This window comes from Macrosteles quadrilineatus, unplaced genomic scaffold (genome assembly GCF_028750875.1).
Source record: "Macrosteles quadrilineatus isolate MER2022 unplaced genomic scaffold, UCM_ALF_1.0 Scaffold_2__2_contigs__length_208266976, whole genome shotgun sequence".
Taxonomy (NCBI): domain Eukaryota; kingdom Metazoa; phylum Arthropoda; class Insecta; order Hemiptera; family Cicadellidae; genus Macrosteles; species Macrosteles quadrilineatus.
Genome location: NW_026542595.1, coordinates 179,191,090 through 179,218,928, shown reverse-complemented (window position 1 = coordinate 179,218,928; position 27,839 = coordinate 179,191,090). Strand labels below are relative to the sequence as shown.

Here is a 27,839-nt window from a genome sequence, read left to right as displayed (position 1 = left end):
ACCTTTAAATTTATATACATATATATATTGTGTAATCAAGTTTACAAAACAGTCAATTAAGCAACTGTCAATGTACAAGGTAAAATATATTATCAATTTGAAACATAAACCAATTCAGTGATTTGGTTACAACCATTACACTTAGTCGTCCTATAAAGGGAAACAAATTGTTTAACTGGTATTACTACCAGATGTTAGTCAGTAAAACAATATTAAAATAAAAGCATTTACTTACTGTCTTTACACAAGCAACTGCTTCCTAACAGATATTTGTCACTAAGACATATTAAAATCTAAGTATTTTGTTAGTTAATGTCTTTATGCAAGCTCGGATACCACTTTTTCTGATTCTGAATGCTACAGTGTGACTTGGTAGAAGAGCTGGGTTTATTGGTAGCAGCAGCTTGTGGTTGACTTTGACTATGGTATGGTAGACAATTAGGAGGTCCACCTCCAACCCACAACCGTGGTTCTTGAGGTGCTTTCTGGTTACCACAAGTCTTGTTGGGCTTCCACTGTTTCTTAGGTCTTTCTGAATAGATCTTTGGCCGTTCTATGACAGTTTTGGGATCAATACTCTGATTAATTTTATGATCACTTTCATTTTTGGCCTCTACTGTTTCTACACTTGCAGAAGGCAGTTTTTCAATTATTTTTGGACAGTCACTTTGTACAGGGTCATTTATTTCACTGACTGTTCTTTTCTCAGTTGGATTTTGGTTATCTTGATCTTGTTTGTTGTCTATAAGTGCTCGATGCATCTGTAGGAGTGCATCTATTTTTTCTTCAACTTTCTTTACCACAAGTGCTTGATCTTCAATGTTTTCTTCAATTTTCTTTGAGTTACCTTGTTGTTCTAAATTACAAGACTTTTTTTCTCCACTCAGATTTTTTGTTTGATCAGTTTCAGAATTACTTAACATTTCTGAAGAGTTTAAGGCCACCTTTTCAATACTTGCCAGAAAGGCATTAGTGTTTTTAGAAGTAAATGTTGATTGTGTTTCATTTTTTTGGATGGAATTCAGTAATTTGTTAAACTTACCTACTTCAGAATGTTTTAAGCTTTTACAAGATCCCTCATGATTAGTTGGCTTGAAAAAATTGTTGATAAGTTTTTGAGTTTCCTGAGTTGGCAAGTTTTCATGTGATGCAACTTGATTTACTGTTTGTTGTTCATCATTAGGAGAAGGTTTGCTTACAGTTTCACAACTCTTTTCACAATGTTTTTGAGTCGTAGACCTTTTCTCTTTTTCCATTGCAATTTTAGCAGCATTTCTTTTAATGGACTCTTTCATCATTAAATCTTTTATATCAGGTAACTTTTCAAGTTTCGACTGTAACAATCCTTTTAATGAATCTTTTCCATCGAGTGGAGATGACTTTTTAACACTGACGACAAAATCTTGCGCTTGGGAGACAAATATTTTGAAATCATATCTCATAGAGTTCATAAACCCTTTTATCAGTTTATGTTGTGTCCTTTTTACATGAACGTTCATTTTTATCCCCTTTGATTTTGCTGACTTCAGCACTGAAAGATTTATAGTAAAAGAAAATGGTTTGTTATCATTTGGGTGAAAAAGAGTGTTGGATATACAAACCTCTCTTTCAAACGAATTCAAATTAAAATCCATTTTATTCAAAGACTTTTCCTTTTTCTTGCGACGTTGCCAAACATCGACTTTACAACAACACTCAAATATTTGGCTATCTTCATGTGTAGAGTCAAGATTGTGAACATCCTGTGACGACTCCAATTTCTTTACTTTCTTAAAAACCTTTTCTTTTTGCAGGTTGACATCCAATTTATAAATGTGTTCCAAAACTAACATTATTGACTGTTTGGTCATCTGGCACCATTCTGTAAAGGCACTGTCGGAAGTCTGTGAACCATCGAAAGACATTTCTCCACAAGTAATGTTTATACTCAAATCGTCACCGAGATCAAGTGAGTCTTTATCAATACTGAACAAACCTTCCAACAAAGCGTCATCCGCTTGTTGCTCGCACAGCTCCAATGACACTTTACACGCTTCTTTGAAAACTGAACAGGTTTTGTCTACAACGTTTCTAGTTATATTAAGGCACAACTCAAACGGATCTTGGACCCTGAAGGTTGTGTCTGTTTTAAACTTGCACTTCGGGTCACTCTTGAGTCTTTCTTTGTACAACACCATTTCCTCGGGAAGTTCGCTTCCGTCTTCAGTCTCGAAATCTTTGACATGAACAGATCTTCCTAGGAGAGGACAGATGACATTGTCGAGATCGAAGTTGTAGTAGAACTTGAAGAAGCCAGTCAGTAGTTGTCGCAGAGACATGTTGTTTGGAGGGAGACATTGGGACTGAACACTCCACTCCTCATCACAGAAGCTGCACTCCCAGCCGAGACTGTACTGCTTGTGTTGACACATCTGCTGCAGTCGTGCGATGGTTGGCAGCAACGGCTCGTCAAGCTGTTGTAGGTAGAATATCACCAGCATCACCAGAGAATACGTGGTAAACTCTCTATGAGCACCGGAGTCAGTGATACCACATACCTGCAACACAACCACAATGCATGTTACACAATTGGCTAAGACATTCCGTTCCCTTGTTAAAGCTGTAGCTAGTTGAGTGACCAGCAGAAGAGTGCTCAAGTCAATCACTGATTTCTGTTTACTGTCAACTTGTTAAACAAGCTAAACTGACAGCAAAATTTATCGTAATGCATTTGTTATGTCACTTTTACTACTGTAGTAAACAAATTAAACTAGGAAACAGAAATAACTTGTGAACTAATAAGAACTTGCACATTAGCACTCTTAGTCAGTCTCATTCGAATTCAATTCATTTTTCATTAGAATAAAAACTGTCGACAGCTAGTTAATATAAATCGGACGTCTACTCCAGACTCCAAAAGTAAATGGTTACATATCAAGTTTATATTTGTTTTTTTTTTTTTTTTAGTTTTCATGGGAATGAGATTTTGAATCTAGACAGTATACAGTAGACTCCCTCTTATCCGGACTCCTCGGGACCGAGGCCAGTCCGGATAACGGGTTTTCCGGTTAAACCGACGTCCAAAAAAACTTGTTAAAACAGACCGTTTCCTGTGATATTCAACTTAAATTTAGGAGAGCATTGTATTTATTAATGTGATAACTGGTCTCAAATCTTTCCCACGAGAACAGTTGTTTCAGTACCGCCCACTTCCTGCCAATCTAGTCCGGATAAACCAATGTGCTGATAAAAATAGTCCGGTTAAAGAGATGTCATTTCCGCCGAGTGTAGTCCGGTTAAACAGATGTCCGGTTAAAAGGTATCCGGATAAGAGGGAGTCTACTGTAATATCAACTTTGCTGATCTTTTTACTGTGTTTCAAAAGGGCTACTAAAATGTTTAATCAATTAGGCCTACTACTGCTGAAGATAGACAGTAGACAAAGCTACTAATTAAATAAAAACCCATTTACTCACCTTGGCCCAATATTTGATGATCATAACTAAAGGCTTGATACGATGATCCAATGAGACCAGGAACCTGAATTAAAACAAAATACTGTCAAAATTGTGGAGTTAATAGTGTGAGGCAACAATGGGAGGGACAAAGGCAACACAGTTTTGGAATTTACAAAGGTTTTTTTTTTTTTATAAAGTTTTGATCTAAATACTAGCTAGATACTAGGCTAGGTTTTGAGGCTAAATATTAGTTGATGCTTTGACTGCTAAGGATATCTTAAGATCTACTCATGCAAAGCAATCTCACATTCTCCTGTTGGGCCGGTACTCCCGCTCTTTTCTAACCTATTTCGTATGCAGTTATTGAAGTTTCTGAGCGTTCACATTTTTGTATCGCTTGTGACATAGCAAGATCGTTACTTTTTTTAAATGGCTTCAACCTCAGACACAGCAAATATAAAGATTGAAGAAAAGTCTGCAATACAACTGACTTGGGTGGATCAGTACCTGACAAAAAAAAGGCCCAATGTATGGCAATGGCTACAGTTCTCGCAGCTAGTCTGGGCGCGCGGACCCTTGTGTACTAACCGTCCCCCACGCCAAAGCCATGAAGACAGCAGTGAGGCGCTGAACAACCCCAGTGTGCCGTGTGGGCAGAATGTTTTTGGAAATGTGCAATAAACACTCCCCTCTACACCCCCTGCCCTAGCGCGGCCGCGCGCCCAGACTAGCTGCGAGAACTGTACATATCAGATGTACTGACCTGATGAGCCGAGTGTTACAGACACCCAGCTGACTACTGGCTGTCAGGTCACCTTGCCAACCAGTCTTGACATGTTGGAACTTGATGATGGGAATCCTAGCACTCGGGATGTAAACAATGTTTCTAAAATGTCGCGATCTGTACATCAATTTGCCTTCCTTCCGCACAAAGTTCTTTAAAGGTTCTCCATCTGTTGGACAAGTGAAATATGAGTAGAACCCTTCTGGATAAATATCTCTGAAGGAGAACATTCTATGTAAATATCTCTGGAGAACCTTCTAAGTAAATATCTCTGAAGGAGAACCTTCTACGTAAATATCTCCGAAGGAAGACCTTCTACGTAAATATCTCTGAAGGAGAACATTTTATTTCAATATCTCTGAAGGAGAACCTTCTAAGTAAATATCTCTGAAGGAGGACCTTCTAAATAAATATCTCTGAAGGAGAACCTTCTACGTAAATATCTCTGAAGGAGAACCTTCTACGTAAATATCTCCGAAGGAGAACCTTCTACATAAATATCTGAACAATAATCCTTTAACGTAAATGTATTTGAAGGATAACCCTTCCATGTAAACATCTATGAAGGATAACCCTTCCGTGTAAATATATCTGAAGCAGGACTCTTCTATAAATTTCTGAAGGAGAACTTACTTTCATGTTAATCATGTTGGTAGCCTCTGAATCACTTTAACATAATACCAATTTTGACTCTCATTGGGAGAGTCTTCTTCAGGTCACACACAATGACACATGATGTCATTTTTTGTTAATTTAGAATTAAAATTAAAATTCAAAACTTCATTTGTTTCATGTACAACAATACAATAAATAGCGTCACAGTTCCTTAATCTAACTCAGTACATTGTTGAATTGTTCAGTTATGAAATTGACAGTTATCTACATACATCAGCATTCACATCAGTTAAATTAACAACTCTTCAAGATAGTAAAATGCATTTCTGATCAAAAAACTTTTGAGTTCACTTTTGAACTTGTTTTGATTTTCTGTGTTCAATATTTATGTTGGAATATGTTTTAAGAATACAGAACCGGCATAGGATGGTTTCTTTTTATATAGCTCAGAATTATGAAAAGGTAAGACTATGTTTTTTTCTTTTTTTTCTGGTGTTGTAGTTATGTATATCTTCATGTGTTGTAAAATTGACTTTATGTTTCCTGACATGCATAATACACTCAAGGATATACAAACTGTAGACGGTTAATATATTTTGGTTAGTAAGATGCTCCCTTACAGATTCATCAGACTCAAGATTTAACATGGCTCTTATAGCTCTTTTTTGACTAATTACAATTTCAGAAAGGTTTTGTTTGGATGTACCTCCATACACACAAACTCCATAAGATATATGGGATTGCACGTGGGCATGAAAGACATTTTATAGAACTTTTGAATTACAAAGATACAATTTTTTTAAAGCATACATTCCTGAGTTTATTTTAGCTAAAAGATAGTCTATATAGGTCCCAACTAAGATGGTTATCGATATAAACTCCCAAAAATTTTGACGTATCTACCCTTTTTCTATTATATTATCATCAATAAAAATGTTAAAATCGTTCTTGTTTCGGTTTTGTTTTGTGGTAAAACGAATGTGATTAGTCTTCTGCGAGTTTAATATTAGATTATTAGAAGAAAAAAAGTCCTGAAGTTTACCTAATTCTTTGAATGAATTTATTTCCATTTCCAAGCCAGTCTTTGCAGACATAATAAGATTAGAGGGATCTGCATATAGTATAAGTTGATTTTTTATGTCCTTGAGTTTACTTAGATAGCTTGGCATATCCCTGATGTAGCTTAAAAATAATGAAGGTCCAAGTATTGATCCTTGTGGTACCCCGTGTTCGATCGGTTGCAAAATTGATTGATATTTTATAACTTGATTTCCTTCTGTTTTTGATATTTCTACATATTGACTCCTATTTCGAAGGTAACTTTCAAACCAATTTAAATATGAGTTTTTGACGCCTATACTACTTAATTTTTCAACAATTTTGCTATGGGATATGCTGTCAAAGGCTTTAGATAAATCCATAAAAATTCCAGTAACTATGTTTTTCTCATCCATTGATTCAATTACTGACTCAATGAAACTGATTAGAGCGGTATTTACGGATTTGTCCTGTCTAAAACCATGTTGTTCTGGGCAAAAGAGATTATTATCATTCAAATGTTTTACCAATCTTAAATACATGGCTTTTTCAAAAAATTTTGATATCAAAGGTAAAATAGAAATAGGACGATAATTTTGAATTTCTGTGTCATCTCCCTTTTTCAAAACTGGTACCACTTTTGAAATTTTGAGTTGCTCTGGAAAAATTCCTGAAATGAACAAAGCGTTGACTAAATGAACTAAAGGCTTAATGAGTGGATCCCTAACAAAATTTATTACTTTAACAGGTACCCTATCATAGCCACTAGACCACTTATTTTTTAGTGAATCAACAATGGCTATTGCTCCTTTTCTTCCATTGGCGGACATCTAAAATTTGGAATATGATTATTAAAATCATTATCATTATCATGCCAACCATCCTGTGCCGGTGTCTTTTACCATGTTATCTATTATAGTTACAAAATAATTGTTAAAACTATTGACAACTTCCCTGGGATTTGTAATTTCACAATTATCTGACCTTAAAGTATAATTATTTTATTCTCTTTGTTTGTATTCTTTTGTGTGTTTTTTTTTATGAAGCTTTACTTATATTTTCAGAGTTTTTAATTTTATTGTCAAAATAGTCCCTTTTTGACTTTAATAGATTGAATTTATATTGTTGATTTTTTTTCCTTAAATTCAGCTTTTAGGATTTCTGAGCCAGAAGATATTGCCACTTTACTAAGTTCAATAAGATTTTTTTCTTCTTTTAATTCATGTATTACACAATTGTTTGTATTTTTTGTGATTTTTTCTGAATAACCGGGAATGATAAATCAAAATAGTGGAATATATTATGGAAGGTTTTATATTTGTCTTCAATTCGCGAGTTACAGAGTGATATCCAGTTTTCATTTGCCAAGAGTGATTTAAATAATATCATATTATCAACAGAAAAACATCTTCCCTGAAAGTGAATGTTTGGAGGATTTATTTTGTTAGGTAATAATAATAGTTCTATTATTTGCGCATCGTGATCAGAAAAAGCAGTTATTACACCCTTTACTTTTACGGTTTCTTTATGAAAATTTGTTAAAACATTATCAGATACAGGTTTTAGATTTATCTATGACTCGAGTTAGAAAATCTATTAAATAATTCATACCATGCCGTGTAAGAATATTCTTTAACTCCTTTGATTCAGGTGATACAACAAGCATATTTATGTTAAAATCCCCCATTATGATTAAAAAATTATTTTTATTTAACAGAATTCCAATAAGAGAATTCAAACGAATTAAAAACTCTGAATTATGTAATTGTGGTGTTCTATATATCCCCACCAATGTAAAACTGATGCCATCAACATTAAACTTAGATACACTACACTGAAAAAGTTTATCTTCAGTCAGATCCTCAACACTTTTTAAATTTAAAGGTTTAGATTTTAGACTCGCCTCTGATAATATCACCACACCTCCACCTGAGGTCGTGGTGCGGCTGTATTCAGAAGTTACTATGAAGTTGTTTAAATTGAAACGTTCTAATTCGTATTTCTTCATGTTATGTTCCGTTAAACTTACTATGTTAGGTTTTATTTCATCTAGAACATGTCAGTAGTTATGATAAAACAGTAACACACCAAAGTACACAAATGACCATGGATAAAACAATGAAAGTAGGCCTACAAACATCAAAGTCAAGTCAAGTACTTAAAAAATCAAATGTGCAGAGACGTATATGGCATGGAAGTTTTGTCCAGTCTTTGTATTTACATGTTTTTTGTCTGTGATTGTGTGTGCATTTTTATGTGCTCACAGTGGTGTATCCATAGAAGAGTTACAACTGTTCGACTTTTAAACTCAATACTTGAGAAGTTACTCAAATACTCAACTTTAGTGGTAAAAAAACACCACTCAACTACCCCAATAAGTTCATACACACTATTCATATACATACGTCCACATAAACTGTACACACATTAAAAGTTATTCACTTGACAAAAACATACCTTTTTGAAGGAATAGATCAACATCACTATTTTTGAATGCCAGAGTTGAACCGCAGCTGCCAAAGACAATGGCTTGACAATACGGAATGACAGGGTGGAAAAGATTTTCTATGTCAGATTTAACCTCTTCCAGACTTTGATACATCTCTGGCGATAGTTCCACCTAATATAACACAATTGGAATGTATTTAATCTCTTTTTGTTACAATATACACTGAGGTTGTTTTTGACTCCTCCCACTATTTGTTATTGATTCTGAAACAATTTGTTATTCTTTTTGAGTGGACATAGACTAATGCCTCCTTGCTTCCTTTTGAGAACTTTTGTTTAAACCATTGAAACACTATGGAATATAAACATAAATTCAATGGAATACAGTGGACTCCATTCCCATCACCTAATCTTGCTGGTTGTAAACTTGTGAAATATAACTCCAGACCTACACATTTATGAGAAAATTGTTCAAAATCACTAATCAGATCACAAATATTACAATAACAGACACATATTACCTGCCTTATAAAAGAAGCAGTTTTTTGTTTACTTATAAAAAAGGATTTTTGCCTTTTTGGGCCAACAAGACAAACAAAAAATAATCAGTACCAGGTCTGGGTGTTACATGCCTCCTACAATACAGCTACTTCCTATAGGAGAAATTCGCTACAAAAACATATTTGAATAAAATATTTGGCAAGGTGTGCTGAGGTAATATTTCCCCCTCTTAATTGAGTTACTGTGATAGTTTATGTGAAATAAGTCACATATAAGATTATATAGTTAAGTTATTGTTTCAGTTTGGCATGGTTAAAAAGTTAGGGCTTATCTAAATGTACATCTGTCGATGGCTCAAACTCAACTACTTCCATTTTCATTCTAAAACTGGTTAAAGGTTTATCGTTGGAATAGAATGTCTAATTACCTGAGAGACAAAGTCCGCAGCCTGCCACAGAATGGCGTCGTCTGCAGAACACAATCCTAGGTCAGCCAATTTTACAGGCATCTCCTTCAGTCCTATCTTTCCTTCTGGCAATTCTGTACCCTCCACTTGTGACAAGGTTGAACTAGTCTCTGTTGTGAAAAAAATAAGCCAATATGATATAATAAGTATTGCATAAAGCCTTTTCGATGATAATGCAGTTTAAATTGATTAAAATTGAATTATATTTCAACTAGGGATGTGTTGATTCTTGATACCACCAATTCATAGATATAGGATTTTTTGAGAGGATAGCAGGCTTACCTGATTCCTGTGCCAGTTGGAACTCTTTCCCATTCAGGTAAGCCTGCTATCCTCTCAAAAAACCTAGGCCTTTGCGCTCTATGTTACACCCTTAATTCATGGATAAGTGTATTAAGTATCAATCATCAAAAAGTAAAGTGTATTTTTAAAAATAGAGTTTTTAAGCAATTCATTTTATCGTGGCAAACAAATCTTATTTGCTAACTTAGAAATATTTTAAATTACTCAATGCTGATGTCATGTTCGTGACAACAATAAGAATAATGTCTTTGTTTAGCTTCAACGGTTTAACCTCTTGAATCCCACGGGCGCGTATACGCGTCCGCATGCAGTTTGAATTTGCCGCGCTAACTACGACTGCAGGGAGAAGAATAATATGCCGTGTTTGGCACCATTCTATTCTGGGAAAAACGCTGATTCTTGTGGTATATTTTCTTTTGCGCTAGCTTGACATGCATCACTGCTGCGATGTTTAAAAGTTAGAACTCAGCTGACGTTTTGTTGTGTGTTGTGCAATTACGTACGTTGCTAGTTTGTTTGAAAACAATGAATAATCGTGTCAGAACGTCGTGTTCTCTTCAAGATAATGAAATTAGTTTATACTTAGATAATGAAAGGTTGTGTGATATATCGGGAGTGGATTATTACGGCTATTTCGATGACAATATTAGTGTTCAGTGAAGTGATGGTGATGAAGGGTTAGGCCTAACAGTGTATGATGTTGGTATAACCTCAAAACCTGATTCCCGGGTAAGTGGTGATTATATTTCACATGATGACACAATAAATAAAATTGATAGTACATGTATTATGATTGAGCCATGCGAACGAGCTCACTTATGAAGTAAAACGGGGCAAAGCCCGCGGGTACAGCTAGTATTTTATAAATTTATAGTTTGTTATTTTATTGCTCTTCAGTTTGTTCTGAACAAAAAAAATTATATTTATATATGTTATCTTAGTTTTTTAATTTTTTACAATTTTTTTAAAAAAGGTCTGAAAATTAGCAAAACATACCCGGGCTGGGGAAAGTAGCATGACCTAGCTTACTCGGGAGTCAAGAGGTTAACAAGTAAACAACAGTGCAAACTTGCTTGAGAACCTTTGGCCAAACTTGTATTCTTTATTTCAAGTTATTAAAATTAGTATGTTTAAAAATAAGATAAGCATAGATAAATGGCTAAACAAAGTCGAAATAAGTAGGTTTAGCTTAGTTAAAAAACCCTATTCAATCATTATTTACTCAAAATTAGGATGAAATTATGTTGACAAAATCTGACTCTCAAAAATGTATAAAAGCAAATATCTTACCAGATAAGGCCCTTTCTCTCTCTCCTCGCCTTTTGAACTCCTCTTCTGGTCTCACACCTGCAATCATGATAGGTGTTTTAAAATAGGAATTGTACTTTTAGTTTAGAAGTGTGATTTTTCTCCCTGTGCAACTACTTAAATTAGAGTTTATTTGAAAAATCTTGAGTAAAATTCTTGCAAATGAATAATGGAAAAACGAGTTAAATTTTCAGCCATTATTGGATTGGTCCCAATGTCATCATGACTGTAACCTGTGTTTGTCACCGGTGATTGCTAAGACATTATCATTGTCATCTGCCATAGACAATTTGGGAACATTTCTCGCGATAGGGGAGACATCATCATCTTTTCCCTCAATAGCGGTACAATCAAGATCATCTCCTGCAATTGTTAGGAGAATTTATCTTTGTCATTTCGCGATTGTGGAGACATCTTAGTCACTCGTGATTGCAGAAAAATTGTATACAGAACTACTATACTGTCTAGAGAAAATCATGAATAAAATGTAATCTTTCCCAAAGACTCACAATGTTTAGAATTATATTCAACCCTTTGAGTACTAGGAAGAAGAACAAAACTAACTGAAATACAGGTGGCACTGGAGTGAAGAAGAAACTGCATGACTTAAGTCAGTTTTATTTAGTCAGTGACAGTGGAAACACTAGCCAGCCTTTACATTTTTAACCAGTTTTATTACTTTTTATTCCGTTTTAATTATTGGATCAACTCAACAAGTTTTGATTACTGTTATTTTGAGAGTATTTTAAAGAATTTTTTTACATACCACAAATGTATGTATTATGATGATGTGGTTGCTTACAATGACCTGAGGATGTTCAAAGGAACGAAACTAGTTGTCATACCAACAACTGTGGTTGGATAAGGTAATCCTTTTATTTTACCAAAATAATTTGTATTTTGTGAGACTTTTTACCTTTTAATTATATTACCTGTTGTTGAATTGTAACTGTTTTGTACTCACTATTTTACTAACCAGGCTAATTTGGAATAAGACAATAAAAAAATATATAACAAAGATAAGTCTTGGTATTTGCAGTAAACGTTATATAAAACGGCGTTTTCGTTGTACATTTTCTAAGTTTTCTTTTAATTGTAATTTTCTGATAGCATTATTTGAAACCAAATTATGATAAAATCAAAAGGCATCTTGTTTACAACTTAATCTATACCATAGTATAAGTAACGTTTGCACACAATGATTTCAAAAACGGCTCCTATAATTTCCTCCAATTTGTTAGAAATATCTTAGTTTTATGCCAAAAACAATATCCGTGCAAGGCCATGTTCTGTTTAGGGGTTAAGTTCATTAGATTACATAAAACAAAGTGTGTTTTCACCAGTAAATATATCTTTATTAAGAAATATTGCTTTCAGTTAACACAGTTTCAGGTACAGTAGACCTAGTTGTAAATAAAAATAACTATTAATCAATAATCACCGATATAATTGTTATTGGAACTACGAGGCATGTTTTTTAAGTAAGTACCGTTTTTAAATTTCTCCATTGCAGTGCTGCGATTGGCATTTTGGACACTTTCGCTGTATATGTGCATCTATTGGCAAGCCCTAGCCGGAAATTCGACAAAAATCGGCCGTGTTTATATCCGGTATTGAGCATTCAAAATGGTGCCGCCAATTGAGATTGCCGCCGACTGCAAAGTGCGCGCTGTAATTAGAGTTTTAAGTGCTAAAGGTGTGAAAGCCATTGAAATTTATCGACAGATTAGTGAGGTGTATGGCGAGAACATTTATGAGTGACGGAATGGTACGCAAGTGGGTAAGGGCCAGCGAACACAGAATGGCATCTAAAGACGGCCCCACCAACGTCCATCATGAGCAACGCACTGGGCAGCGTCACTGTCCCCAGTACCCAGTGCGTTGCTCATCATGAACGTTGGTGGGGCCGTCTTTAGATGCCCTTACCCACTTTTGTACCATTCCGTCACTAATAAATGTTCTCGCTATACACCTCACTAAGCTGTTGACAAATTTCAATGGCTTTCACACCTTTAGAACATAAAAATCTAATTACAGCGCGCACTTCACAGTTTGGCGGCAGTCTCAATTGGCGGCACCATTTTGAATGCTCGATACTGGATGTAAACATTGTAAACGATTGTTGTCGAATTTCCGGCTAGGGCTTGCCAATAGATGCACATATACAGCGCAAATGTCCAAAATGCCAATTGCAGCGCTGGAACGGAGAAGTTTAAAAACGGTACTTACTTAAAAAACATGCCTCGTACTTAGGACTACATATGATTTAAATCACTGCATGATACTTACTGTAATCTTTATATTGGGTTACAAAGAGCCTTCTCCCATGGACAAAATCTCTTCCTTTCAGGGCCTTTTGAACTGCGTCCCTAAATCGACCATAATTTATTTCTCACTAAATATAGTACAAACATTTGTCTTAAACAAGTCGAGAAACATGTCAAAGTTGTTCAGTGTATTTATAAACAGTATTTTACAAGAAAATCTCATTTAAAGGATTTGTTAGTTAGGAGTTGTTGTTGTGTTAGGAATTGTTGTTTCAAATACCTTGTTATTATTGGGTATTGTGTGAAAATAAAATCTGTTTCCAATTGAGAAACACCCACTTCACAAGTAAGCCTGCTCTTCCAATCAAAAACAAAATCAATCATATTAGCATAGACTAACCAACACAAGTAGACTTCTCATCCCATTGTAAATTTTGAAGCACGTTTTTCGTGTCTAGTTCATGTACGTGACACATGGGCGCTAGTGTCGACGAAACTTTGTTTCTATTATTTTAGGGTTAATTTCTTGATTTGTGCTTTACTGTTTGGTTATATAACTAGGGGACAAGTTATTGTTTACGATTAGATCGTATTATTTGGTTAAACGAGGTTTTAAATGGCTGTAATAACGGGAAACAAATTGTAAACAAAACACGACATCTGCAGAAAACCGTACAGAACTAACAATAAAATTGTCTTCAGCTGTTCCATAAGGATGAGAAATCTACTAAGGGAGTAAGTTTTATCTATGATATTAGGTATTAAATCTTAGATATTCATTTGGGTAATTTTCAGTACAGTAGACATGTCATCCTTTATTTTTTATTTGAAGCCTGTTTTAAGTTCAGTTATTATAGAATATACACAAAGACTAATCGACTAGACTAGATGTTTGTCTTCATTTCAGGGAAGCTTTTTACAGTGTGAACTTTACTCTTCCGATATAATAACTGAGGGTGTGCATTTCTTAACTAACGGAGAGTTATATTTTAAACAAAGAAAAGTAAAATTTACCTGTAGACAAAGACAAGACATCAACACTCAAGCAATGTCGGAAGTAAATGCCTTGTTTATTTAACCATATGTTTAATATTATTGTATTTCTATTGTAGGTCACACAAAAAAGCTGTTATACTGTTAGAATAAAGAAACAAAGAAATACCTTAAAACTGTTATTTTAATTAAAGGATACATCTACATAATGCAAAAATGCTCATACTTACTTTTCGATAAATTGGATGAAGACATAAGTCTTGCCTTTGAGTCTAGTTATTTTGGAAATTTTTCCATACTTTGAGAAAATATGCTCTAAATGTTTTTCACTTACAGCATTGGCGCCTGAAAATAGATAGCGAACGGTAACTGAACAGGTTCAAAGTAAAATTCTCTTTTTAATGGATGGAGTAAAGTATTTCAATTAGATACTAAATTCTGTCTCTAGGCCTACCTCTGATTTTCAAGGCAAATTTTGGAGTACACCTTAGTTAATAGTTGTATATTTTTATATGCAAGCATAATTCAAATGATGGCCAATTTATTAGCGAGTTATTTTAATCATTACTAGTGTACCCATCAAAATACAATTATTTCCGTGCAATTACGATTTTTGAGTCATTAGCTTTGGTTCAGATATAAAAACTGTAATTCAAAATCACAGTCTAATCAAACTAAAAATTTTCCAAACACTGTGGACAGCAATAAATCACGTAAATAACAAAATAAAAGAGTCTAGTAAGCTACTGCTACATGCTGTTTCAGGACAGAGGAATAAGAAAGATAAAAACATTAGATAACTCATAAAAACCTAATAAAACTATACAATCCTAGTACTTGAAAATAAAAACACTCTTCAATATAATATAACATTGAAATAGAAACATCCTTTATTCTTTGTCTTTGTTCTATTCTTTCTTGGGTTTTTTTTTCATCCGCACATTCTACAAGTTGCCATGGTTACTAATCAGGCAACCACAGGCTACCAAAGTTGCCATGGTTACTATTTACAATCATTATGTCATCATCAGTTGTGACAACGTACTCCTTACAGGAGTAGGCTGTATAAAAAAGGTTATGTAACATAATTTTAGAGGTATCTATTACAGCGGTTAATCAAGGTTCTACCTTTTCTACTGTACTAGTATTGTATATTTATACTCCGTTTACAAAATTTAGGCGGTTTGAGGAGAGGTTTCCCCACTACTTTTTGTGCTTATTATATATATGTAGCAGCTGATTGACGGTTTGGCAAACCTCAGCTGTTGAGCTATTGTTTTGACAGTAGGATGAAGAAGTGGAGGGGATAGATTTCTTCCCCTAAAACCGCCTAAATTTTGTGAACGAAGTACTGTATAGTATAATAGACTGTTACACCAAGACACAGCATTGTAGATCCTGTCTCGGTCAGGTCTGGTCTCACCTGACTGTGTCCCCTGTATTAAAGTAAATACTGTAAGTTCAGGTGCAATCAAACAGATGTGAGACTTTCTAAATTGTTTCAATAAACAATTCCCTGAGGCTCAAAGAATAACTACAGTTCAACTGTTTTCGAAAACAACTAATTTTATTTTAATTGAGAACTTACCAGGGACGAAAATAGTTTTGTATCTTTTGTCAAATTGCTGCTGATTCCACAAATGCCTTTTCCCATTTATGTGTTGATCATACAAATTTAGATGAAGTGTGAGATTGCATGCCTCACAAAAGAAGTTATTCTCCATCATCGGTTCCATCGGAAAAAAGTAAGTCCCCTGAAAATGTAAATCAAATGATAAAAACTGCCTCTAAAAATGTATTGCACGCCAAAACCTCAAGCTGGATTGTTAGCAGAGTGAATTAAAATTATTTGTTCTTAGTGATTTTTTTTAAATTCACAGTAAAACCCCTCAACAGTATTTCGAATTAGTAAGATTCTACTAGTATTCTTTCAGTATTTCAAGATTTTTTGTGAAGATTTAAAACAAGTAAACCAATAATAGGTACAATATAATACAATATAATATTTCAAAAGCTGAAAATAACTTATCTATGTTTTTGTTTATTTATTAATTTAATATAATACAATTACATCAATTCTCTTGAAATGTGATTTTTCACAAAGTCTAATACTACATTTAAAATAATAAAATAGCTTACACAAGAAGAAAAAACATATAGGCAAATAGGAAAAAAAACAACAAATAGGTTACAAACCTATGGGAGAAGTAATATTTTTTTTAAATATAAACACCTTCCAAATATTTTTCTAGTTTCAGTAAAATGCTCTTTCCAAAATACATTTTTTAAAGATAATTAAAATTTAGAGAACTAGGCAATTTTTTTTAGCTCAGCAGGTAATTTGTTGCAACATTTTGGTAATTATTGTTTGTTGTAAATTTTTGGCCCCATATACTGAGGAGATATATTAGAGCCTATGTTTAACTGGTTTTATAATATTTCTGGATCTTGCGTTATGTGGATGAACTTGTTGACAGTCCAAGAATGTGCCAAAATCACTTTTAACCAATAATGCCAATTTGTAAGTATAAGAGCTAAAAAAGGTTAAAATTTTAAATTAAACAAATCAGTCTTTATAATGTGTTCCACGGGGGACTCTGGCCATTAATCTTACAGTTCGTTTTTGGAGAATAAATATTTTTTGCTTGATGAGCCCCATACAGTCATCCCATAGCTCATAATCGATGAAAAATATGTGTGATATACATTTGTGTTTGTAGATTAGTAGTATCCCAAATTATTGTAAGAACCAGTAGCGGCGATAGCGAGCCCTAGGGGGGCCCGTGAGCCTTGACCGGGATTTTCACGGGCCCGCGTTAGTGTGACAAGCTCAGCCACACAGGTCCCATTTATATGAGTTATGAGAATTATAATATGTTTTTTTATGATGAAAATTTGATCAAACCTATAGTTCAAGTAGTGTACAACAGCTAAACCAACACCATTACTTGACCGATCGATATAAATTATCTACCAACCTAAGTAAAAGAATTGTCATCAGTCATGCGGGTTGCATTAACTGTCCTCGTGGATTGTGTGAAGGCGCAGAAAAAAATTGGTTGCATAATAATAGGGCCGTATTTATAACCAATATGGCCTCTGGCCTAGGAAGATAAACATTAATGTTAATCCTCATAGCCCCCAGCGGGTGACACCATAGAGGATCCTCTATGCTGATTCGACTAAATAAACTTGACAATTTTGTTGCGACGAAATCGGCAAATTAACCTAGGTGGCTAGGGCACTAGCTAATAAATAATTCCATTATTAAATTGATGCTAAAGAAGGATTTTCATTTCATGTTATGTCTTACTATTAGGAGGCTGCCCTTTAGATTTGCTTACTTTGCAGTTTAGATATGTTTACATCGAGTCAGGTAAGAATGTTACTTACCTAAGGGCCTCAGGTCAAATCAGATCGGTTCAAAATCGGGTTGCTTTGGAAGCGGTTGATTTTTATAATAGGCCTATAATGTCGATTTTCGGGCCGAGCAGAGCCTGGACTACAAGCTTGAGAGATCAAGCACAAAGTCAGAAAATCAAGCTAAAGCCGATTTTCACAGTATTCAATACAATAATGCACAATTAAAAGTAAAAGCTTTTACATCCGTGAGGATCACGCTCACGAAATTGAAAGATAGGCATAGGCTTTTGCCGCGATCGCGGATATAGACGAGAATATTTCCTCTCGGGTGACGATGACGATTTCTCCGCGGCCACAGATGTTCAATATTTTGCCACAATTACAGAAGACGATAATGACGTTTCTTTTTTAGCGAGAGATATATCTAGGATTTAGCCTTGATTACGGAAAAATGATTTACCCGTCACCACCGACGGGTCCCGGGGAGATATTAGGCCTTGATATTAGATTGGGCCGTGAACGCGGGAGACGATGATGCTGCTATCTAATGATGTCATAGGTTGTTGCATTTGTAATCACGGTAAACTATGATAATCTTTCTTCCATGACTTATGACTACCGGAAATATTTAAGATTTTGCCGCGATCATAAGACGATAATGACGCCTCGGGAGATACCTTGTCAAGTTTATTACAAAATTGCAAGTTTAGGCGGGAAAATGTTTTTAAAGATTATTGGAAGAGGGGGGCCCGGCGAACAAACTTGTGGGGGGGGGCCCGCGGGTTCTTTTCGCCGCCACTGGTAAGAACAAATGTTGCTGAGCGTAGTCTTTTTGATAGGGTTTTAACCTTTTTTTTTGCCAATTTAGTTGTGAATCAATATCGATTCCCAAATAACTTATTGACTGGTGTGAATTAATTGAAGTTAAGTTTGTATTTTAAATGATTTCTTAGTTAATATTGGTAATATTTAATGCAGAAAGCTGAATTAGTTGAGTTTTTGCCACATTTATGGACAGACCATTTACTGTAAACCAGTCCCCAAGGAGTTGAAATTCCTTAATTATTAAAGCTTGTATGAACTCATTGTTTTGACCTGTACAAATTAGAGCGGTATCATCTGCGTATTGAAAGGTGGACATCTTAGTAGCATTGCACAGATCATTAACATCTGTAATAAATAAACAAGGGCCAAGAATGGAGCCCTGAATAACTCCACAGGTGTTAAGGTTCCGCTCTGATTTATAATTTCTCTGGATTTTTGTACAACAAGTCTTTGTTTTCGTGTTTTTGAATAATATAAACCATTTTAATTCAGTATTTTTTTATTCCATTATGTTTAATTTGTTTCGTAGGACTTTTGTTTTCACGCTCTTGTTTTTTATGGTCGGTGACAACCCTGTCTATTGGCCAAAAACAGTTATCACTGACATCGAAATTGGTTATCACTTCAAAATAGTTAGTAGAATGATAATTTAGAGGTAATTATAAGATAATACAAACAGTTTAATCATGTTTTACATTCATCAATGAACTTGTAAAAGCTCATTAAAGCTTTACCGAGACATTTGTCATTAGACACTAGACGGTCTTGAGAACTTTATCTTGGACAAGTAGTGAAATATGTGTTAGGAGTATTTACTCACTTTACACTAAGAGAACAGTAGTTAAGAATAAGCTAGTTACAAACACATAACATCAGAAAAACAGCAAATACAATGTCAACAGCTGATAGGTCTTAAAGACATTGTTGAACATACGTTTTCTTGAAAGCAGTAGTATTTTGTTGTTACCTTTGAGAATTGAGAAGATTAAATTAATAGTTCATTGAAAAAAAAAAAATAATGATTTAAGTACTACCATCGACTAATAAAATAGTGAAAGCTACTACTTACCACTTTTGGCCTCAATAACTTTTTTGAAATATTGAGTCCTTATAAATCCGTCCTTGTCTCCTTTGGTAGCAACAGAATATTCTGGTGTTAGAAAAAATTCAATGCCATCTGAAAAAAAAACTGAAATAATGTTTTTTGCATAAAATATTATAGCACCTAGAAAAATGACAAACATTAAATTCCAAATCCAAAAATACTTTCACACATGTGTAGATTACATAGGTAGGTAGACTTCAAACTTTTGTGGGCTCTGACTACAGATCACATGGCAATATAACAGGTGTTGTAAAAAGTATTGTGTACTGGATAGACACAATCATCAGTTGTAGTTAGGGGTTTGACCAGCATTACGGGTAAAGTATAAGATTACAACCCTGATGTAGTGACAGGTGTCCAGTGAAATGTCAGGCTTGAATTGTCCAATCCCAAAGTGGGTGACTATCTGAAATTTTAATTTCTTCCTTATTTCTTGATGATAATTTATGTGACGTAAAAGGTGCTGCATATATACATAATTTTTTTCAATTTTGTTTAGTTCAAAAGATTCCAAATTTGAAGTCGGTAGTTTACATCAGTGTATACTGCTGGTGGCTCAATCCAATAATGTCAATTTTGTTTCTAAAACAGCTACAACTTTAACACGGAAATAGATCTATCAATAGTCCAAGCTTGTCCCGAGCCACACTAACCTCGCATGGCGGCTCCGCAGTCGATGTGAATGTATATGTCATCATATTTGGTCACCCCTCGTGTGTGCCAACTGTCAGCAGCGTAGTACGGAGAGCAGTAGAGGTACCCTGTCTTAGGAACCTTCAGACCGTGTTCTGACACAAAGTCCCAGTCAGACCCGTTGATGCCGTGGATAACAAAGCCCAGCGGAATATACAGCACATCCGGTATAACAGACCAGTCCTCTTGCTCTTGCTAAGATCATACGGTATTAGTAGTGTTGAGTGAAAGATGTGCGGACGGAAAGGTATACTCAATGACAGGTACAAGCCAGGGTTGGAGTATGAGCAGGTGGAACTTAAATTTAAATATTTAACTAAAAGAAAATGTTTGTTAACATGTTGGTTCAGACAAACCTGGGTTTTCCACCTACGGCACTATATGCATGCATCAATTTTTGTTTTATATATTTTCTTATAAATTGAATTAATAGATTGATCGACTTAGTGAAATTCCAGCAAACCTAACCTCAATAATAACGAACCTTTTTTAACGAAATCCCCGATATAACAAATTATCAGTTCGGAACCTATCATGGTTAGAAAAAATCCTATTTGTAAAAATCCAACCAGGCAAGTGGGAATTCACTTAATCTGCAGGTTTGCTGCAGCATGGGTATTATTTACCTTGATAGGATGCTCCTTCCGAGCTCGAATGTACAACTGTTGTGTGCTCGGTGATTCTCTCAGTTTAAAGTTATGAGGCTCGTTGTTGGCTACAGTGATTATATCCTCTCTCATACATTTGTCCTTGAAGTGGGAATGGTTCATAAGCTCATCCACGGCCACATAACCGTGTCTCTTCACAGTCAGACCTTCTTTTTCACTTCCGTAACGCAAAATCCACAACAAGTTTTTCTTCAATTCAGGATATTTCATAAGACTCTTGTAAACGTTTTTCTGTGAATAAAGCAGTTGTGATTATTTGTTGCTGTTGAGTTTTCCAGGAACTAAATAGATCCCAAACATACTCATTGATGAAACATCTAAAAATAGATTATACAATTCTGTCAACCAACATTTCAGTCTGCATGTAGATTGTAGATGCCATCTCAGGGTGACTTGACTTCCACGCAGTTGACGCACAATATGTGAAGCTGACACACTAGACCCAATATTGAAACGTTTAATGGACAGAGAGGTTTCAATTATTTTAACTTAGTTATGATAAAGATCATCTCACTCTTTGCAAGATGGAGCACACGCTAGAACCCTGGTTGGTTTGAGGGGAGGAGTAAACAGACGTTAAAAGTTATTTGATTCTCTACTTTTGGACATGTGGCAGAAACTAGTAAGACTGCTTGCTTAAGGGTCCGCTCTACCCCTGCCGGTATTTAAAACCCCGTTTATTGTTTTTCACCAGCATGTATGTAGCATGTATGTACGTAGCATGTATGAGCTTACAAAGGCAGTTGCCGTGAACCTCTGCAACTAGCAAATTTGTATCCGTAACGTACCGAACCTACCGAACGCAACATCGTACTGAGAAATCCGAGCTGAGGTAAGGTGCACCCTTAATCTATACAAATATAAATAACAGTATTCAATCACCAGAACTAATTACTAAACAATCAATATGTTACTCTCACCCTTCCTCGCTTATTGTTATTTTCTTTGTCAGCTATATTTCCAACAGGAATATTGTAGTTCTTCAAAAGGTCATCATATTTGTTGTTTTTAGGTTGTTGATGGTTATAGTTTTTTCCAGATTTCAAATTAGTTTGAGGATATGTACGACCTCTCTGAAAATAAATAATTACCATAAACAGTATTGTCAAATGTTAAAAAGTTTGAGAATGTAGCATGCACAAAGTGTAGGTGAATTCTGGTCAAACCATTGGAAGTCTGACGTAAGGTAGCCATTGGAGCTTCAAGTAGAGCTCATAGGCAAAATGGTGAAGTTAATCAGGTAAAATGTGATGTAATGTGTGTCACAGTCTACCGCTGCTTAGTTAATCAACCGATCAATGTTAAAAGCTAACTATGCTATTTCTTTTTCCAAGAGAGAAGATAGATTCACAAACATGGATAAAACAATAAATAAAAGTTTATCATACAGCAAACACAAGTAAAATACCCCCGCCGCAGCAAACCTGCAGACTAAGCGAATTTCCATTTGACTGATTGGATTTACACTGAAATGTCTACTTAAAAATATAACATTTATTCCCGATTTAAATAGAATTAGTTTAACAAGTACTTAGGTTTGCTGCATCAGGGAGGGTAAAATTGTTTTTTTTTTTGTAAAATGTTAATAGTTAGTAAGAAATAAAAACATTTTCCAAATTTGATCAAAATATGTTCATAAACAAGCAAACTACAACAGTTTACTTATTCTCCATAAGAATAACATGGGAATTTTAAATTAACAATTTTTTGGAATTTTCTCCGTAACCGTTAGGCGCATAATAACGCTTCAATATACTAAATTGTTTGTTTTTTTAAGCTCTACAAAATAGTTTGGAAATAAATTGCAAAATTTTAAGTTTTTTGGGTCAAAAATGGGAAAACCCTATTTTTACCCCATAAAACCCCCCGTAAACACCCGTTCCCATGGTCCGATCATGCTGGATCGCGAACTCGTTCGAATAAACGTAGGTTTACACGTTTGTACCAAATTTCATCAAAATCGGATCATTTTTGCTTGAGTTATCGTGCTGACGGACACATATATATATATATATATAAATATATATATATATATATATATATATATGAATTTAAACGGATGGTGTTTTTGGTTTCTAGGGACCTCAAAACGAAAAAAAAAATTGGTCCCGCGTCCAGGTCTTACCATGAGTACTACGGTAATAGCTTATTCCCTATATGGGAAATTCGCTAAAAAATACAGGGTGTCTCAGACCAACCGGCCGGCTTGTATAGCTCCAATATGAAAGCAAATGGAAACCTAATTGCAACTGGAACCCCCTATTTTGACCCCAAGGAATTCAGCTAAATTATTTTCAACCCCAAAAAAGCACCCCAAAGGGCAGATTTTGGGGGTAGGGGTGGATTTTGGGGATTTTTCAAATGTAAAGGGGGGTCGTGTTATACCTCTTGTTAAAGGTCCTTTAGTCCTGAGTATTTTAGTGGAAAAATATTTAAGTTATCTTCATCCCTATTTACAGGGTGTTCAAAAACGTACAAAAAATAGACCTTTGAACTACTTTTCACTGTAAAGAGGTGGAATTTCGTGGGGGGTTCAAATTTTGATAACACTTTAATTGCTAAATGAGCTTTCAAAAAACTCTAGCTTCAACCATTTTGCTATCTTTTTACTTATGTTACGCATTTTCAAACTTTTTGAAGTTTCAAAAGCTGTTATCTCAAAAATTTCAAACGGCAACATGGGTTTCATTACAAACCACATTGTAGCCCTTAACATTTGCTATAATTTTTGTATTTAATGTTTTTTGGTATCTTCATTGGTTAAAGAGATATAACGAAATTAGTGTATTTTAATGTTTTATTAAATTGTATTCAAAGTGTTTGCTGTTGCATATGTATACCTCTAGGTCTCAATTAAAACAAATCTTGTCTAAAAAAATAAAATAGTACTCAGATTGTTGATCTTGGAAGATTGATAAAGGTAAGAACACAACTGCAAATATTCTTAGTTATTTTACAATTCCACGGCTCTAATAGTGCTTTGAATGAATAATTTGTTTGAATCAGCATTAATAGCCTACATACCGATGGACTTCTACAAATGCTTAAATTGCCTTCCATTTTGTTCCATGCAAACCCCAACTCTGTTTATGCACGTAGTACTTATTCTCCACTATTCTGGTACTGTATTGCTATTTTACTACCGCAGGTGCATTCACCTCTCATACAGTTCCAGTAAGTTCCTTATAATTTGTTTTATCTGATCAAACGTGACCAGTTTCACACACACGCTCATTGATTTCATGATGATTTTTTTTTATTTACCAGTAGCATTTATAGACAGTATTCATTCAAAGCACTATAAGAATTTTGTAAATTGTAAAATAACTAAGAATATTTGCAGTTGTGTTTTTCCTTTATTAATCCTCCAAGTTTAACAATCTGGGTAGTATTTAAATTTTTTAACATAATTAGTTTTAATTGAGACCTAGACGTGTACATTTACAATAGCAAACACTTTGAATACAATTTAATAAAACATTAAAATACACTAATTTCGCTATATCTCTTTAACCAATGAAGATACCAAAAAACATTAAATACAAAAATTATAGCACATTTCAAGGGCTACAATGAGGTTTGTAATGAAACCCATGTTGCCGTTTGAAATTTTTGAGATAACAGCTTTTGAAACTTCAAAAAGTTTGAAAATGCGTAACATAAGTAAAAAGATAGCAAAAGGGTTAAAACCAGAGTTTTTTGAAAGCTCATTTATTAGGTAAAGTGTTGTCAAACTCTGAACCCCCCACGAAATTCCACCTCCTTACAGTGAAAAGTAGTTCAAAGGTCTATTTTTTGTACGTTTTTGAACACCCTGTAAATAGGGATGAAGATAATTTAAATCTTTTTCCACTAAAATACTCAGGACTAAAGGACCTTTAACAAGAGGTATAACATGACCCCCCTTTACATTTGAAAATTTCCCAAAAACCACCCCCACTCCCCAAAATCTGCCCTTTGGGGTGCTTTTTTGGGGTTGAAAATAATTTAGCTAAATTCTTTGGGGTCAAAATAGGGGGTTCCAGTTGCAATTAGGTTTCCATTTGCTTTCATATTGGAGCTATACAAGCCGGCCGGGTGGTCTGAGACACCCTGTATAGTGTTAATAGCTGTACCTGCCAACAATAGTATATTTCATAACAAGAGTAGAAAGTGAGTCATTGCATATTTGAGACCAAGTTTGAAGTGCAGTAAACATTCTTTTGCCATAGTTAAATGTAATTTTCACAGGTGATAAACATGTACTGAAATCAGGTCATTTCACAGTAGTGTGGCGAAAAAATAATGATGCCATAGAATGTAGCGGGGAAAGTGATTGCTCGATTGAATGAAACATTAGCTCTGCTATGTCGGAAAAGAGTCTCATCACAATAGAGATAAATTATGATAATGTGATCTACAGAGATGATAAATTAATTTGCTATAACCATAATTGTAGCTACTACAACATAAACAACTTATATTTCAATGTGTTCATTCAGTGCAGCCCAAAAATTAAAATGTAAACAAGCCTAATTAATTTCTTAAATTTTCATCATTGTCACTTACCACTTTAGGATCAGATTTTTTGTTGCCTTGATTATTCCTGTCCTGAAAAATGGAAAATTGTCTATTAGGTTATATCAGGTTAAAAATCGACTATAGGCCTAATTACAAAGATCTAGTTAAATAAACATTCTTTATCTTGATATCCTTGTGGTGAATTGAAAGAAGCGGGACAAAGTATCAAAGTAATCACAATATAGGGGGATCTATAGGCCTACTTGTAAAGTACGAAAGTTTGAAAACCCCCTTCTAAATCTGGAAATAATCTGTCGGCGATCTATTCCAATTACAAAATCAGCAACAGTGTAAGCAGTTTAACCATTAAGGTTTAATAAATCTGCTTCAAAACACATACTTATCTTATCACAGTCGTGACTATATAACCATTACTCGCCTTGAACGTGTGGCCGGAATTGGCTCTTATCTCGTAAATACCAGTTACAGGGTTTGTCCGGAGTGTGAAACGGTTCTTGCAGAGATTGACAACTAGTCTGATATCGGTCGGAGTGTAGCGACGAGCGAACAGACGATGCTGTAGAACCTCTTCTAGCTTGATATATCCGTCCTCACTGACTGTCAAACCTTCGTCAATAGCACCATGACGAAGTAGCCAAGATAGGGCCTTGCTCAAAGAAGCGTCTTTTGGAGTCTGGAAATAGGACTAATAATTCATTTATTTGTTTATTGTTAACACCTTTTTATACAATATGTACGAATTTGGGAACCGATAATCATCTATGCTAACAATAACATCACCAACAGCTATAAAATCTAAAAATAATAAAATCATACTAAGCAAAGACTTCCAACCAGGGTTTAAGCTGCAGCATTTTTTGCATTTTGCTATACACAACTTTAAAATTCTACATTACTTTTGCAGGCTATAACAAATTTGCTACAAATAAAATTGAAGATGTAAGTTAATGTTCAAACATGTAATATTACTGGCAATTTTTTTAAACGCTTAAAGAACATTTCTTTTGCTACAGTTGTCTGAGAGTTTGTAGCATTTGTGCTCAAACAAATTTCATCACATCCTAATGAAATTCATGCCAAGCATTTAAACAATAGTTCATTTTGTGAACATGGTTTTATTGTAACCACTAATAGCAGATAGCACTTTATTAAAACAGTAGGTAACACAATATGTGTAGATATTTTAAACTGACTAAGAATGAAAATTGAGTCTAAAATCAAATAATATGACTTGTTTCGCTTTGTAACTGATCAGCCGTTTCTCAACAAGGACTATTAAAATCCCAATCATCAATGACAGCTTACATGTTTCAAACCATGACAAATTTATTGACTTTTCTCTGGATTAACCAGTATATATTTATCCTCATAATGTCAATTAAATATTAAGCAAATTACTAATCTAGAGTTTTACTGCCTATTGGTGAGGTAAACAAAAAGTCAATAACAAAGATTCCTTAAAAAAATAATGGCAACCAATTAAAAAAGATATAGTAAAAAATAATATAATTTTTCTGCATAGTTTTGTAAAAATTCAAAAAAATTCATTGTAAATCTAATTTACCAAATTTTCTGCTGTTGATACTCCTCTCAATGACAATGAGTAGAACACAAATAAAATGTTTAAAAATACTATAAGCATTATTCACAAAGAAACTGAAACATTCAACATCAGATGTTGTCACTCATATTTACAGATGAATTTTGCTGAAGACCTTAAGAACAATACTCTGCAGGCCTACTATTTTATTTCAATCTCAAATAATCACAAAAGATTAATCTAGTGATAACAAGTAGCAACAAGAAAGTAGATTAGAACAAGACACAACAATTAAGACATTTTTATACCATTATTTTAAGTTGTTTATGGTCAGCCTTAATTTAATAAAACATCCATTTACAAAAAAGGCTTAAGCCATAAATCTAGATTAGGCTAAAAAACTAACATCCTCAATTTTGCAAATTTGTTAGGCCTATAGCCTGCAAAAGCAATGTAGCATTTTAAGTTGTGTAGGCTATAGCAAAATGCTAAAAATGCTACTGCAGCTTAAACCCTGGTTAGAAGTCTTTACTTAGTATGATTTTGTTATTTTTAGGATTTATAAAATTATTACCGTTGTTGATGTTATTGTTAGGAAAGCTTATTATCAGTTCCCAAATTTTTACATATTGTATGAAAAGGTGTTATGTGAATTACAATAAATAAATTCATGGTGCTATTGACGAAGGTTTGACCGTCAGTGAGGACGGATATATCAAGCTCAAAGAAGTTCTACAGCATCGTCTGTTCGCTCGTCGGCACTGAGGTAAGACTGTCACCGCTCACCGCAATCACAGAAAAATGTGACTTTGTTTCTGTCACCGCAGGAGATGATGATGATGTGTCTTTAATACCGAAGAAATATTCAAGATGTTGCCACAGTTGTGGAAAAAGATGATTTTTTTCTGTCAAAGCAGGAGACGATGATGATGTGTCTTCAAGACCGAAGAAGATACAGTAGAAC

General features: G+C 34.5%; 2 protein-coding genes across 2 annotated transcripts; both read right to left on the bottom strand.

Annotated features, from left to right (window-relative positions):
* Window positions 1–3: 3 nt before the first annotated feature.
* LOC128987611 (uncharacterized) lies at window positions 4–15,867 on the bottom strand. The gene is made up of 9 exons (XM_054408555.1): window positions 15,749–15,867; window positions 14,391–14,505; window positions 13,190–13,269; window positions 10,883–10,939; window positions 9,251–9,399; window positions 8,332–8,494; window positions 4,201–4,390; window positions 3,456–3,519; window positions 4–2,537 (listed from the first exon to the last, which is right to left on the bottom strand). Exons 5-9 carry the CDS (start codon window positions 9,329–9,331, stop codon window positions 306–308), a joined length of 2,730 nt encoding a protein of 909 aa, XP_054264530.1. The 5' UTR covers window positions 9,332–9,399; window positions 10,883–10,939; window positions 13,190–13,269; window positions 14,391–14,505; window positions 15,749–15,867; the 3' UTR covers window positions 4–305.
* Window positions 15,790–27,053, bottom strand: LOC128987612 (uncharacterized). The gene is made up of 8 exons (XM_054408557.1): window positions 26,900–27,053; window positions 25,754–26,008; window positions 25,363–25,404; window positions 21,735–21,887; window positions 20,773–21,045; window positions 20,107–20,341; window positions 19,418–19,525; window positions 15,790–15,914 (listed from the first exon to the last, which is right to left on the bottom strand). The coding sequence occupies exons 1-8, from the start codon at window positions 26,975–26,977 to the stop codon at window positions 15,874–15,876; spliced, it is 1,185 nt and encodes a 394-aa protein (XP_054264532.1). The 5' UTR covers window positions 26,978–27,053; the 3' UTR covers window positions 15,790–15,873.
* Window positions 27,054–27,839: the final 786 nt, after the last annotated feature.